Below are 16,151 nucleotides of genomic sequence, written 5' to 3' on the forward strand. Positions count from 1 at the left end.
TCGTTAGAAGTTAAATTTGCGCCATCCAACAGTTTAAAAGAAAGAATTGTATCTGGCAATTCTATCTCGTGAAACGTCATCTTATGCGATAAATGTTCAAACTCTAGAATGTAGTCAATCATCGCCATATCAGTACTTTTATCAAACCTTGTAAACTTCGTGTATGTAGAGTACGCATCATCTACAGATTCCGTCTTGAACGCTGCATCGAGTTTTCCAATCAACGTGGACATTCCACTCTCTGCGTGTAGTTCCTCGCGCGTTAATTGCGAAACAGCCTTTTCCGCTTTCGAGTTGCCCTCTAGGCTCTCCAGTAGAACAATAATTGCTTGTTCTTTCTTGACGACGCCCGTGACAAGCTGCCACATTTGTACCTTGTCTTTCCATGCAGAATAAGGCAAGTCGTCTTTAAACTTTGGTGGAGATCTCTTTGCACTTGTTGCCATATTGTGTGTTTACAACTGGTTTCCTGTAACCATCCTCTGCTACCATGAAAACTAATGGATCCGATCCGATACTGAAGTCTTTATCAGTGTACACGTACAGGAATTTATTAAAACACGCGAAGGCCTAAACAAGTGGATTCCTTAATTCGAATGAATTCAATACAAAACAATGTTAATAAAACAGAAACAGAATCAGTAAGTTAAACATCATTGCCAAACACTTATAAGTAACTAACAAAATGAGCTCCTACCGCGACAAGGTAGTAACACCAACTGCCGTAAGGACAACTACAATGTCAAGGCACCATGTGCTCAGTGACCTTTGACCGCAAGTCATAGAATGATCACACAATTAACAGGTCATAAAGTGCTTACATAAAAATGCGGTTTAGCAAGCTCACTGTTAATCTTAACAGCAGATATTGCACGAGCACTCTCATCATTAACTTTGTTGCCGCTAAGATCGAGTGATTTGATCTGTGGGTGAGATGAAACTTTGGATTTAATAAACATTTTATCACAGCGAAATTACGTTCAAGTTATTAAATGTATGGGCGTCCCTTAGTGTTCTGCTCAATAAAACACTGTATTGTGTTACGTCATTACTAGATTGCAACACAATGCGAGAAGTTAGTGGGCGCCTGATGTGAAGGGTTGGAGTGAGCAACATGACTCAGGCAACAAATCGAAACTTGTTGTTCCCGGTCAAGTTTTTACCACAATTGCGGGATGTTGGGCTTGTGCTTGCTGCGGGCTCCACACCACAACTATTTACAATATACCACATGTTTTACGCCTTTGTGGCAATTCCACAATAAAATGTGCGTGAATGAAAAGGATGGGAGCCTATGCACTTGTGACAGCTACCCACAAATCCGCCGAGAGTGGCGACGGGATCCGGGGCTGCGGATTTTAGCAAAGCACAACGAAACCACAGAGTGACAGAGTGACTAGCGACTGTTAATGTGCTACAACAAAGAGCAGGCGTGCAGCTAGCAAGTTTGTAGCGTAACATGGCTTGCCCTTTCTAATGCTCAAGGGCGTCGAGAGATATTTTGTATTTTTAATTGTTAATTTCCGCATATTGTTAATCCTCTTCATACAAATGTATTTATACGATTGGAGTGCAATAATCAAGAATTATCTGTTATGACGTAAAAATCACTTAGCGTAGCACGTGATGCGATGCTTTGAACTTAGTGTAAAAAAGAAGCAGTGACGCAATATACCCGGTGTTGTGACGTAACAAGCGTAAGTTCAGGCGGAACTGCTGGGCGAAACTAAGCAAGCGGCTTCAAAGTTAACGTTGTCCGGTAGTAAAAGGGCTAGCCAGTTGGAATTGTTATACATCACTCATTGTAAAGTAACCTATTTAGCCAACTAATTGCATTAAAATAAATTAATTTACACAGTTTTAAATATTTAGTCAGAATCTCGCTAAAACATTTAATGTGTTGAAAGTAATCACATAAAATAAAACCTAGTATTCAAAAAGAGCCATGACTTGACCGCCAGTTATTCGGGAGTGGACAATTCATGTGCGTTGATTAATAAACGGCAAAATTTCAATACTAACAAAGATTTTGAAAAGTTAAACAGAAAATAAATCCAGGACAGCTTTTTTAATGTTGGATTTAAAACTTTTGGAAGCCACAAGTGGTTTTTATAATTGAGTGTTGAAACAATCGCAATAATAACTTTACAATCTCGTGGCAAACAAATAAGGTATTAAGTGGCTGTTTTTAAACCGGGTTTAGTTGTGTGTAATTGTGAGAATTTGTATTTATTTCATTCACTTTAAACGTCATTCTTGCTGGAAGCGGATGGATATTTAATGGTGGCAAAGTACGAAAATAAAATACCGACGCTAAATTGGTTTTATAAAAAACGAATTCAGTGACAATCTTACAATTAAGCATGGAATTGCAAATACTTGCATGATTTGCAGCACTATACATATAAGCCATATATTGCGCACATAACAACCCGTATTCTATACGTTATTGGCGCGGACGAGTTCTTACCACTTTGCATTCTATACGTATTTTTCTTAAGGGGTCGTGTATAATAGTTATGATGTAATAATAGTCAGTGTAAAATATAGTTGCCCCTTGTTTTCAAACGCAGGGGGCGTGAACCCTTGTTCCCCAGCAATAGACGCCAGTGTTTTAAGGTAAATATAAAATAATTGTTACAAGGAAATGTCACAAACCGGTTGTTTTAGTTCCTTGATTGACTTGGCCAACGTTTGCATCGCAGCATTTGAAAGCTTACAATCCCGAAGTACTAGCTTCTCAATATTGTGGATGGCAGCAGATATTGCACGAGCACTCTCATCATCAACTTTGTTGTAGCTCAGATTGAGTGATTTGATCTGTGGGTGAGATGAAACTTTGGATTTAATAAACATTTTAAACAATCACCAGCGCCCCCTGGTGGCGGACTTCCACTTTGCATTCTATGCGTATATTGCGCACATAAGAACCTGTATTCCATACGTTATTGGCGCTGACAAGTTCTTACCACTTTGCATTCTATGCGTATTTCTCTATGCGTGGACCTGTTACAGGTTGGAAACTAAGGCCTGTTTCCCGATCAGCCGCGATCATAGCCGCGCATTTCATGTAAATTCAACGTAAAATGCGGTCAGTCGCGAATCGCTCAAACGCGACAAATTTACGTAGCGCCAACTGTTTTCAGTACTCCGTTTTCAGCAGTGCAAATTTTACAAATAACGTTATTATTACAAATTTGGGCGAAAATGTTATTACAGCCGCGCAATTTTAAGCTGCAAAATGGTCTCCCCCGCACAAAATCCAAAGTTTGCAATCTGGCGTGAGCTGTATAACATTGATAACCAGGGGCGCAACCAGAAAACCGAAAAGGGGAGTGTCGAAATTTAATTTGGGGAATTGCCTTACTTTTCGTTTGACGTTAATAAATAATGACGTTATAAAAAAATAATCAGAAACAATTAACGTCCAGCGAAAGCGAACATTTAGACGCAAAGCGAACAAGTGCGTCGTCAACACTCCTGCCAAGTGCCAGCTGCGAAACCGCTAAGTGTACATTCGTTAACTTTAGGAGGAAACCTCAACAGAGCGCGCAAGTGTGATTGATTTTGGTCCATTCACAAATTTCACGCTAAATTACAAGCATGTCTTTCGCCACCTGCAATACTAAACGAAGTTTGTTTATTAAACAAAGAACGGCGTTATTCGTTATTCGGCGCAAGTGTGATTGATTTTGGTCTATTCACAAATTTCATTATCAGCTGCGCTGTATCGTAAGTTTCTTTTACGAACTATTCTAAATTTCAAACACATCTTTCGCCACCTGCCATACTAACCGAAGATCAAAATGCAAGCTGTGGTTGAGGGAAAATAAGTTGTGTCCTATGCACACTAAACACGTAGTTTTAGAATTTGCTTATAGAGAACAATTTGCGTCAACTATCATTACATATAAATGGCGACTTTGAAACGCGCACGACAGTCACCATTATAGCACCTTTTAAGAATCTGCTTCAGTTAAAAAAATGCCGTCGTTACACTAATATCGAATATTAGGGCAGACAGCAAACAGCGAGCAACATTAAAAGCGTCTAACTTGGTGATTTTAGCGAGAAAAAAAGAAAGAACGTTTGAATTACGAGGTTAATGGTCGAGTACGCACTTGCTAATCAGCCAACCTAAAAAAAAAAAGCTTTGTTCCACTTCCGATAGTTTTGTTAAAACCAGACAAAACGATAATATCATACCACCAACCCCCCCCCCTGGATACGCCACTGGTTATGACGTAATAATAGCGTTGGAGAATATAGTTGCCCCTTGTTTTCAAACGCAGGGGGCGTGACCCCTCGTTCCCCAGAAATAGTCGCCACTGTTTTAAAGTAAATATAAAATAAATCATTACAAAGAAATGTTGCTTTAGTTCCTTGATTAACTTGGCCAACGTTTGCATCGCAGCATTTGAAAGCTTACAAACATTAAGTCTCAGCTTCTCAACATTCACTTCGGTGCGGAAAAAATCGAGTGATTTGATCTGTGGGTGAGATGAAACTTTTCAGTTAATAAACATTTCAACAATCACCAGCGCCCACTGGTGGCGGACATCCCCTCTAACAAATAAAGCAAGTTATTGTTTAAAATGTCGCACGTATTGCTGGACTCCCCGACACAGCAATTTCGCCGTAGGGTGGCGATAGAGAGGCATTTTTTTTGTGTTTTTTTTACTTAACTTATTAAACTTCAACTTGAATATGACAGCGGCTTACCAGGATCCAAGACACGAATATTTAAATTACGGTAGCGACCAAACGCAGTGGGAACAATTCCCGATGCATTTCACCACACAACTTAACCCTTGTCCCTTAACCTTAGGGGATAATCTGGGGTTCACAGGATATTTTACGAGGATGCTTAGAATTGTAGCAAAAAATTTCCATTTAATTAAGACCAGTGGATTATTATAATAAATTGAAATCTGCACCGATCTAATGTGTGCTTTACAAGTGAACTCGTATCATGTTGGTTGACGAACGGCAGGGAAGTGACACAAGACACTTCAATAAATTAAATAGGACACAATATGGCGACTAACTAGTTTACACTTCAGGGCTGTTTAAGAAAGAACGAAGTTGTGAGACTGCTAACTTGTTGTCTTAAAATTGTATTAGAAGATTAGAGCTGTAACATTATTAACTCACTGGTTTATGAAGTAGAGCAATGGCGTAAGCAAGTTCTTGTATATCACCACTTTGTATTGTTGATGAACCCAGATATACTTGATCAAAATGTTGCAAGCAAAGAGAGAGGATTGCCACAACATCAGATCTTGGTAGATTTGATTCCAACACAACAAATTCATTGAAGTTGAAAGTCCTTGACTAAAAGCAATATTAAAATGTTACACTTGTACCTCTACAAATATTTTTGACAGTGTTTGTAACCTGGACGTAAATATTTGGCTTCGCTATTCCAAATAATAAACGAGAATTACTAGATGCCAGATAAAATGTCACAATATACACCTCTAGAAATATGCTTGACAAGATTTGTACATAAATATAGGACATAAATAACATAAATATATAGCCTCGCTATTACAAACAGCAAACGATAATTACTTTATGCCATAAAACAAACAGGCGATTTCAGGGGCAAGTATGTGGGTGACGTGCTTAGCCAAGTGTGACGCGCTATAGCGAGTATTTATTTGATCCATTTCAGACACAACATTAAACATTGCGTTTAAATTGTATTTAAATTCAACTTATAAACTGCTGGGTCATAAAAATGACTGAGATAATTTGGTTTAATTTTTTTAGACTGTTACACCAACAGATTTTTTACTTATTTCAAATTAAGATTTACAAAAGCAAGAAAATAACTTGATTTTGATGATCCCTAAGATAATTGAAACAAATTCGGAGTTTTAGGCGCGGAAACACATTGAGCACAAAGATTCTCGTAAAGCGTTTTATAATAGCTTGTTTATATCGTAAATGTTTGTGAAACATGCCATAACCTTGTTAAGTAGTTTATTATGTTTGCAAAAAATGTGATATTAATAGAGACAATAATGCTCATTACATATCGCGTTAAGCAAAAAAACATTTATTTGATTTAAGTGTATAGTGCATATTTTAATTTTATAATGCAAGGTGCTCACGACGCTTTGGTTACAGAAAACAGGATAACAGTAAAAAACTGTTTTAAAAAAACACACACTTGGAAGTATACTCAGATTTCGGTAATGGCCAAAAACAGTGTTGGATTGCAAGCGACCCACTATTTGCTTAACCCCCTGGGCTATCACACGAGCAAATTTACACGGATATGTTACGACGTATTATACAATAGTGATGAAGAGCCCACAGCATGATGGATCCCGTCAAAAGAATGAAAATGTCAACGTCGGAATAAAACACAGTTCGGAATAAAACCAAAATACGACCAATACCTAATCGTCGGAATAACACCTAATTGGTAAAATCAGGCCAACTTTAACTAACACCAAACCCCACCTCAAAGTACATTACTAAATCCTCTTAATATAATAATTTCAATCTTATACATATAATTCTAAATCCACCCATTACCCACCATTAACCCCAAACATGGGCCAAAAATCCCTTCCCCCCTTACAGTTTCAGGCCTTATTTTGGTGAATATAGGACTTTTTCCGAAAGATTGGGTTTTATCCAGACAAATACTAGAGATCAAACGATATAATTCGTTCTCACTGATACCGATAGTCGATTTTTAACGCTTTTGTCAGTCGATACCTGATACCTCCACCGACTTTGTGGCATATAGTTAAAGTTAGAAAAAATTTAAAGAATGTCTAAATAACATTTCAGTAATTTAACTATATTTAGTTAAGTTTTATTTGCCTATTAAGGTGGCATGATGCTAGACAAAACAAAGCAAATTTGTTTAATTTTTAGAAAAAAATTCTATAGCCAACTTTTTTAGTTAAAAAATATGTATATATCGCCCTAATTAATACTTTGGTAATATAGATTATCCTGCTAGAAATAGTAGCTTTGTTGGTCTTATTGTGTGCATTTTGTTTAACCACACAAATTCAGGTAGATTTTGCATTGTATTGCGCTTGTTGTTACCTTAGATTTGTTCACAACCAGTTTTTCCATCAGATCAGTTTCATGATTTCCAATCACGACATCACCATGCTGGGATATTTTGCCTTCATGGATCACATATGAAGTCAAGACAAGCTGATCAATGTTGCACTTGGATAAAGCGTCTATTCCTGACTTGCCGATAATGTTTCCAGTAAGATCAAGTGTAGAAAGCTGAAACAATATAAAGCAGTGACACTAGACTCAAAAGTAGTGACACTAGACTTTCATGTTGATATGAAGTATTTAATTGGTAAACAATTTGTAATGCTCATAGTAAACAGAATAGTATAAAACAAAATTAAAACTAAAATAAATATCAGACCCATTTATTTGATAATTGCTCAGCAATGGACTTGGCACCCTTTGTAGTTATTCCACAGCCAGATAATTTAAGACTTTCAATATTGGGCAAAATATTAGCAACAATTAGAGCACCTTCATCACCAACATCATTATTGGAAAGATCAAGTGTTGAAATCTGTAAATAAAGATAATGTATGCAATATTTCAACATTGTTCTAAGTTAACAAAAATGGAAAAATAATGTCAAAAGTAATACAAAAAGTGTTCAATAAAAACAATAGGCATTTATATATATTTTTTAACATTGAACCTTAGTATGTAGTAACTTTGAAGCAATGTACTTGGCACCATTTGTAGTTATTCCACAGCCAGATAACTTAAGACTTTTAACATTTGGCAAATTTTCAACGACACCGGAAGCACCTTCATCACCAATGACATTATTGGAAAAATCAAGTGTTGAAATCTGTAAATAAAGGTAATGTCTGCAATATTTCAACGTTGTTCAATAATTTTAGGTACCAAAAATGGAAAAATATTGTTAAAAGTAATAAAAGAGTTCAATAAAACCAAAGACATTTATGTATATTTTTTGAACATTGAACCTTAGTATGTAATAACTTTGTAGCAATGTACTTGGCACCATTTGTAGTTATTCCACAGCGAGATAATTTAAGACTTTTAACATTTGGCAAATTTTCAACGACCTTGGAAGCACCTTCATCACCAATATCATTATTGGAAAGATCAAGTGTTGAAATCTGTAAATAAAGGTAATGTCTGCAATATTTCAACGTTGTTCAATAATTTTAGGTAACAAAAATGGAAAAATAATGTTAAAAGTAATAAAAGAGTTCAATAAAACCAAAGACATTTATGTATATTTTTTAAACATTGAACCTTTGTATGTAATAACTTTGTAGCAATGTACTTGGCACCCTTTGTAGTTATTCCACAGCCAGCTAATTTAAGACTGTCAATATTTGTCAAAATATTAGCAACAATGGAAGCATATTCATCACCAATATTATTATTGGAAAGATCAAGTGTTGAAATCTGTAATTTAAATTCAGTATTAATAGAAATTATTATAAGAGCAAAAGAAAATTAAGAAATATATAGCTAAAATTTACTGCAATATACATGAATAGTTTTAAAGTGACACTGGATACAATTCAACCTTGGTACTTTCCAGTCGAAGTGATTCCATGAAAAAAGAAAATCCTTTTCCTTGAAAGTGTTTTATCCCCAAGTTTATGGGATCACTTATATGTTCAGGTTCTAATGCAAATAACACCAAGATTAAAACTAATTAAATGTAAATGATATTTACAATCGTGTAGTTTAACTCTGATGTGTTAAAATTTAAAATATAATTCCAACTTAAAAAGTCTAAATACAATCCATTAAAAAATGGTTGGTGATATATAAATGATAACTAATATGGGTAAACAGCAAGAATAACTTACAATAAATATTCTACAAGAAAATACTACTTCAGCAGGAAACTTGGTAAAACAGATTTCATCTTTATAAACTCTAGTGGTTTTAATTTATGATGTCATTATGACAATAATAATAATGGTTTAAGTTAGTTTAAATATTGTTGAAAATCATAACAAAACTTTGGATATAGCCAAGTGCCTATCGCTGTTGTAAAACATTTATAATGCTTGCATTAAATGTGATCTCATTTAAAGAGTTGTTTTCTGGCGACCAAATACTTGCTGATTGTGATAAACTTTGCCTTATTGTTACTAAGTATTAATCAAATGCAATTGGGCAAGCGGCCAGCATATTTTGCCAGCACAAATAACTCACTTAAATGCATTAAGTTTCTAAACCAACACCCATCGTACATATTGGAATCTATCGAAGTATGCTAAAGGTCACTCAAGGTCAACCACAGCATAACTTTTAATAATAGCAACACAATAGTTTAAGTTGTAATGTTTACATCTGAATATTACCAAGTGATAAATATACAACGTTTGTGACCAAGTTCAACTTCAACACAACAATGTTTTAGAAAACACTTGAAGTAAGTAAACATTTGTATAGAGTTCATTTTGTGCATGCCACAAAATGTGTGGAATTGTAATACATAACTACACAAAATATCATCTGGATTTACCAATGTGGTAAATTATCTTTATATTTTGTGTGATTATGCATCACAATTCCCACAACATGGTTTCAGACACCATTGTTTCAAATTTTAGTGATTGGGTTATTTACATTTTGTTAATCTAAATGTTAGGAAATGGTTTTGCCATTCATTGCTGTTTTGTGACAAAAGATATCTTATAAATAAACTCTCAGCAAAATGGAATTAAAAAAATAAATAAAACTATACCAGGATTTGATATTTTTATTAATTATATTTAAAAACCTACTATTCTAGAATATCCAGTTATTCTCATGTACCTTTTTGCTGATTGATACAACAGTAAGTAAAACACATTATAACTTTAAAGTGCTGCTGTAAATGTGTGTCTGTGAAAAACCCAATAAGGATTGTTGTTAGCTTACAATAATGGTGGCTAATCTAACAATAATGACATGGGTTAGGTAAATAAATGCAAATTAAACAGAGATAAATTCTACAAATTGTGGAATAATTACCTTTATTTCTGCTTATATCAAGGGATACAGCTTTGATTGAGAGCAGATAGACAAGACTGGGGACATCAGATGGTAAGACGCTTCCTTGAAACTTGATTTGACTCGGCAAGTACTCAGCAATCTTTTTATCGAGCTCTGGATCTCTGAGCTCGTTCAACCAGCCACTGATGGTTATAAGCTTTTTTGTGTCAGTTGAACTAATTTGCTGCATAAATTGAACTGCAAACTCAACTAATTTGGATCTTTTGGTCTCACATATCTGATGGTTGGGCTCACAACTGCATGCGGTGAGAAATGAACTAACTGTTAAGTTCAGTGCAATGTTAAAATATCCGAACATGAATCTTGAGACAACTTCCCATTGACTTTCAGGTAATCTAGGAAGAATGTTAATAAATTCACTGAGAGTGGAATAAAACACCAAGTGGAGAGCTGAGAAGTTTTCTTGCAATAACAAATGTGTGAAGCTTGTTCGTTTGAAACCTTCCAGTATTTTTACGCTAACTTTATACCTGGGATCAACATAGTGCATGAGAAAGGCATCTGCATCACTTTGATCCATGCCTACATCACAAAAGTCCTTGGCTGTAAATACAAGATCTCCTTTTGTAAATCCATTCCATGCCAAAAGAGCAATTTTGCTTAAGTGAGCATGTTTTTCCCTGATGTGTTCACTTTGGCAGAAATACAGCAGAACCTTGAAAAAGATATATGTGAGGGATTCTATTTCCAGCTCTTTACCTTCTGCAAAATGTATGTTTATGACATACATAATGATTATGCAGAGAGCAGGAACGTGACACAAAACAGCAATGTCTCTCTTTCTTTCCAAATAAGCCATTACTAATGTGACCTGTTCTGCCGTTTCACAGATTTGTTTACAAATATTCTTTTGTGAAGCAGCTGAAATACCCCTAAGGTTAAAGACTGATGTTGTTTTGATCAATTTAGTCATATTGTGAAATTGACGAGGCCTACAAGTGAAAACTTTTATGGACTTTTTCCAAACCTTAGCTTGGCACAGCTTCTTTATATGAACATCAGCTGTTGCTATTTCATCTGATGGTAATGGTTCATCTGTGAAGAAAGCATCAGTATTTGCTTCATCTAAACCATCACATACAAATACAACATTTTCTCCGTCCCCAATTTCTTCCATTAAAGACCTTTCTGTAGTTTGCTTGTGTCGAAATTTGATACCTGTTTCCATCAAACACATTTGTAGAAGTGTAGTTTTGGTTTTGAAGTCGATATCCCGACAAAAAACAAAGAAAATATACTCGCATTTCGGAAAAATCTCTTGCTCTAGAACCATGTCAACAATCATGCGAGTAAGAGTGGTCTTGCCAATACCAGCTTGTCCGATAAACACAATGTTGTTGCCGTTTCGGTCGATATAGTCCTGTCTGGCTTCTTCAGAGGCATGCTGTCTTGCATCTGACTCTGCTTGTTTAAAAGCTTGCTCTATCGCTTCACTGATGCCAAGGCTTTTTGATTCCTGTGATAAAAGTTGCTGGAAATCTTCTCGTTTGCTGTAATGTCCTTCTTTATTGAGTTGTTCGATAGATTTCGGTTCATTTTTAGTCAATGTAACTGGCACCAGCTCAATTGGCTGGTTCCGATCAAGTTTGATTGGCATATTTCTTATTCCTGATATTACTTGTGCATGTTTTCGCAATTTCTTTTTTTGTTTTGCTCGCCAAACTAAAAATAAACACATATTTTACAATTATATTTGAGCATAAGAGCATTTGGATGAAACATTTATTGTAAGTTCACTCAACTTACTTTTGTTTGGAATAAATTGCAAAGCTCTAGTTAATAAAGATGCATCTGGTTGTTCGTTATAATCTGAAAAAGGTGTTTTCGTCATTTGTGTGTTTCGTTATTTTAAAACCATGGGCAGAACAGTTATTTTACAGTATGGAAGGTTTTTGAGAACATAATACAAACATATCTCACTTTCAGTGTATAGAATTGCTGTTTTCTAAAATGCTAGATTCAAAATATTTCCTATTCTTGATGAACGTTTTAGTTTCAAGCTTTTAAACCAGGGGCCGGCAACCCATTTTATAGTGTCAGGCCCGACCCAAATAGCACACCTAGGATTTTTCGCATTAAAAAATAGGTAAAATTAGCCTACATTTCAAGAAAAACATGCATTTGATTGGTTTAAAATTTAAGTTAACACCCTAACGCCATACATGATCACAACAGAAAGGTGTAATAAAAATACTTTAGGGAAAGGCAACAACTTTAATTGTCAATCCAGTTTGTGGTGTAATTTAATTAGGACCGTTAAACTCTAAATATTAACTTTTTGATTTAAAACATGCAAAAGCTAGTGCGAAGCACAATAAAATGGATTCAAGTATACTGAGTTGGTGAACCATTCCATTCTTGACAGTTTCCACATTACTATAGGATGAAAAGTTTCCCTCCAAATACAAACTAGATTTGTAAAAAAAGAAAAAAATTATATTAACAAAGTTAAAAGACAAACAAGCCTTTTTACCCATTTCACAAAAGAGGTGGCGGGCCGGATGGTTTACATTGGTGTGGCATTGGATGCCTACCCCTGTTTTAAGCAAATGTTTAAATAAGCAAAAAATCTTATGAATCAGTAATTGTGCCTTCCATTTGTGTTTAAACCAGTATTTTGTAAGGTTTGAGGAAAGCTTTTGAATAATTAAACAGATGTTTGATGAATACTCATTCATGGCATATCTCTAAAAACTTTGTAATTTAACAATGTAATCAGATACAGCTGGATTAGTGAATTTTAAGCTACAAATTCTAGAAGCTATATGAAAAGATATCATTAAAAAAAGATTAATTTACAATGCACTTTAATACATACAGATGTTAGTTATGTTGTTGTTTCCCCCAGCAATATTTGCTTTAGATAAATCTGGAAAAACAAACAGTACCTCAACTACACATAGAATGTTCAAACAACAAAAACATGAACTTACTCAGTTGATCTCCACGCACTTTGACCCCTCCTTGTGGACCTAAACACGAACAAAAGTGACATTTAGGAACCAGCTGATATCAATAAAGCTCTTTCTGGATTTTATTAATCTTTCTGGATTTTATTAATTCTTTAGGAACGAAAGTATTTTATTCAAATAACAAAAAAATTGTTATAAAATTTTGTATCACTCTTAAATTTTGTCAGCAAATTAATGTAATTTCTTTGTTTAAGTTAAATGTATAGAAACATGCTGTAAAATTTCAATTTCAACTTTCCAAGAGTGATGCCAAAACTCTTAAAAACCCATAAAGCTGCATAATCAGAAAATACCACAGTTTTTGGTTTAAAACACACCTCATTTGAAAACACGGCTGATGCAATGTAAAGACCTGACCAATAGTGACATTACCAAATTAAATATATCTTTTTATGTTGTATAAATTTATTAAAGCATATTTTTAAAGTACAGAGAGTTACTTAAGTATTTTGATAGTTTATGTTAACCTTAGTGATTTATTTTATTTAAACACTGCTCCTAGGGGCGCGCTTTGCCTAGAGTATAAACGTATCTCGTTTAAACGTTTCTCGTTTCTTCTTTATTTGAAACGTGCCTGCGCTAGTGGTAACATCTACTCTGTTGCAGTGTAAATTAAGTTTTATATTTATTCTGTTTACTTGTTATTGTTGTGATAACTTTGTGTGATTCATTCTATTTGAATAAGGAACTTAAGGTTTTGTAACCATCATTGTGTTTATTGTTTGTTGAATGATAAAGACTTCAAGTAGCAGAGGATGGTTGGTATCTTTTAAATGATGGCAACAAATCTTTCAATAAAGTGTCCCCCCTAAGTTTAGGTAACATAAGCCATATTCATCATGGAAAAATAAAGTTAAAATGTGGCAACTTGTAACACCTGTTGTAAAAAGAACAGGCAATCAGTGTGCTTTTGAAAAAAAAAGCCTAGAGGGCTATGTAAAGGCTAAAATGGCTGTGACACAACTCACTCATGGAGATCTGTACTGTGAAACCAAAATGGAACAACAATACATAACCTTGACATCGCATTTCAAACGGAGACAGTTGATGAAGCCTACTCGACGTACGCAAATTTCACGAGGTTTGCAAAAACTAAAGATATGAGTATGGCAGACTATATTACAGAATTTGGAAATTTGTCGTACAAAATGTCCTTTCATAAAATGAAACTTCCGGGCGCTATCTTAACCTTTAAAATATTAGATGGCGCAGATTTAAGTCCTAAAGAACGGCAATTAGCTCTAACTATGGCAAGTGACCTTAAGTTTACCACTATGAAATCTGCCCTTAAACGAATATTTACAAATCCACTTGATGCTTGTACCTCGCAATCCCACGCAAAATATATCAAAGAAGAATCCTATATGACAAGTAATCAGCATAAATTTAACAAATCTACCCGTTTTCCAAAAAATAAAAATTGAGACAAATTTGGTAAAATATCCAGATGTGTTATATGCGACTCCAAGATGCATTGGGCAAATCAATGTCCACATAAGAGTGAAAATGCTTGGGTAAATGTTACAGAAAGCACACAGGAAGAGCAAATTAATTTGGTGCTGTTTTCGAGTTATAAGAGACAATTTTTTTAGCAGAAACATTTCCATCTGCAATTATTGACACAGCGTGCTCAAAAACAGTTTGTGGCCTAAATTGGCTTCAAAATTACATGGATACCTTAGATCTTGATTTTGAAAAGAAAGTTAAGTTTACCCCATCTCACACTGTTTTTCATTTTAGTGGTGGGAGAAAAGTAGTTTCTGAAAAGAAAGTATTAATTCCAGCATTAATCGCAGGAAAATCTTGCCATATAGATGCTGCATTTATAAAAGTAAATTTACCATTATTGTTAAGTAAATCCTCATTAAAACGAGCAAGCACTACGTTTTACCTTGCACATGATTGTGCAACAATGTTGAACAATCATGTTGAACTATTTCTTTCAGTCAGTGGCCACTACTGTGTTAACATTTCTCCCAGCAAAGAAGCGGAATCTTCTGAGAATGTTCTACTTCTACAGAACATGACAGATGCAGATAATCATAAGAGTATTGGTAAGCTACATTTACAGTTTGGGCATGCTTCAATCGAAAATCTGCAGAGGCTGCTAAAAAATGCCAACTGTTAAAGTTCAAAAGTGTCCGGTCTGATCAAGGAGGTTGTTCAATCAGGCGATGTCTGCAGGCAATATAAGAAGCCAGCTGTGAGACCAATAGCTAGACTTTTGTGGGCCGAGGACGTCAATGATGCAGTAGCCATGGACCTCCACAAACTGCAACCTACTTTATGGTATTTTCATATGATAGATATGTTTTGAAGATTTAGCATTGCAGTAACTATAAAAATTAAAACGTCATCTACTATAGTAAAATATTTTCTAGAGTATTGGGTTAGTATCTTTGGTGCTCCTAAACTCGCTTTCAGTGACAACGGGTGCAAATTTAATAACAATAACAATGAGTTTCATGAGATGTGCAGTCGTTTCAATATAAAGATAACAACTACGCCGCCTACTCACCTTGGAACAATGATCTATGTGAGCGCCACGACCTAATTCTGACTGAAACCCTACACAAAGTAAGAGCAGAAGGTGCTTGTGATATGGAAACGGCCTTGGCTTGGGCGTTAAGGGCGAAAAATGCACTTATTAGCCAAAATGGGTTTAGCCCGTCTCAAATTGTGTTTGGCTGTAACGCAAATTTACCTTCTGTGTTTACAGATAACTTTCCAGTACTCAGCATGTCAGATCCACACAGTCCAACAGTGGGAGAATCGAAAGGCTTAGATTGCTGCGAGGTGCTCAAAAAACATATGCAGAGCTTTGAGAAAACAGACACGACAAACCTGTGACACATATATTGAAGGTGATCCTGTTTATTATAAACGTCAGGATCAAAAAAAATGGAAGGGGCCCGCAACAGTGCTCGGTCAAGATGGGCCTGTTGTTTTTATACGTCGCAGTGGTCAGTTATTAAAGCACGTAATTGTAGAGTACAATTAGTTGAACCTGCGTCGGTTAATACAGTAGATAGCATTCCTGCAAAGCAAACCTCACGTTCGTCGTCATCAGGGCAGAAAGATGATAGCATTTCTAATTCTGACTCTTCTATTGAT

At 35.3% G+C, this 16,151-nt stretch overlaps 1 protein-coding gene across 1 annotated transcript; it reads right to left on the reverse strand.

Moving 5' to 3' along the window:
- Nucleotides 1–806: 806 nt before the first annotated feature.
- On the reverse strand, nucleotides 807–11,662 carry LOC146170406 (NACHT, LRR and PYD domains-containing protein 3-like). The gene is made up of 9 exons (XM_083391785.1): nucleotides 10,024–11,662; nucleotides 8,579–8,679; nucleotides 8,004–8,159; nucleotides 7,418–7,573; nucleotides 7,075–7,266; nucleotides 5,155–5,334; nucleotides 4,362–4,490; nucleotides 2,659–2,820; nucleotides 807–923 (listed from the first exon to the last, which is right to left on the reverse strand). The coding sequence occupies exons 1-9, from the start codon at nucleotides 11,660–11,662 to the stop codon at nucleotides 807–809; spliced, it is 2,832 nt and encodes a 943-aa protein (XP_083247911.1).
- Between the last annotated feature and the right edge of the window lie 4,489 nt (nucleotides 11,663–16,151).

The sequence above is a fragment of the Ascidiella aspersa genome, chromosome 1 (assembly GCF_963924565.1).
Source record: "Ascidiella aspersa chromosome 1, kaAscAspe10.2, whole genome shotgun sequence".
NCBI lineage: Eukaryota > Metazoa > Chordata > Ascidiacea > Phlebobranchia > Ascidiidae > Ascidiella > Ascidiella aspersa.

Coding starts and splice junctions, on each gene's coding strand:
- LOC146170406 (XM_083391785.1), bottom strand. CDS start 11,662: ATGCCAATCAAACTTGATCGGAACCAGCCAATTGAGCTGGTGCCAGTT. Junction 7,267..7,417: donor AGCAATTATCAAATAAATGG/GTCTGATATTTA, acceptor ATATTGTTTCAG/CTTTCTACACTTGATCTTAC. Junction 4,491..5,154: donor TTGCTCTACTTCATAAACCA/GTGAGTTAATAA, acceptor TCTCACCCACAG/ATCAAATCACTCGATTTTTT.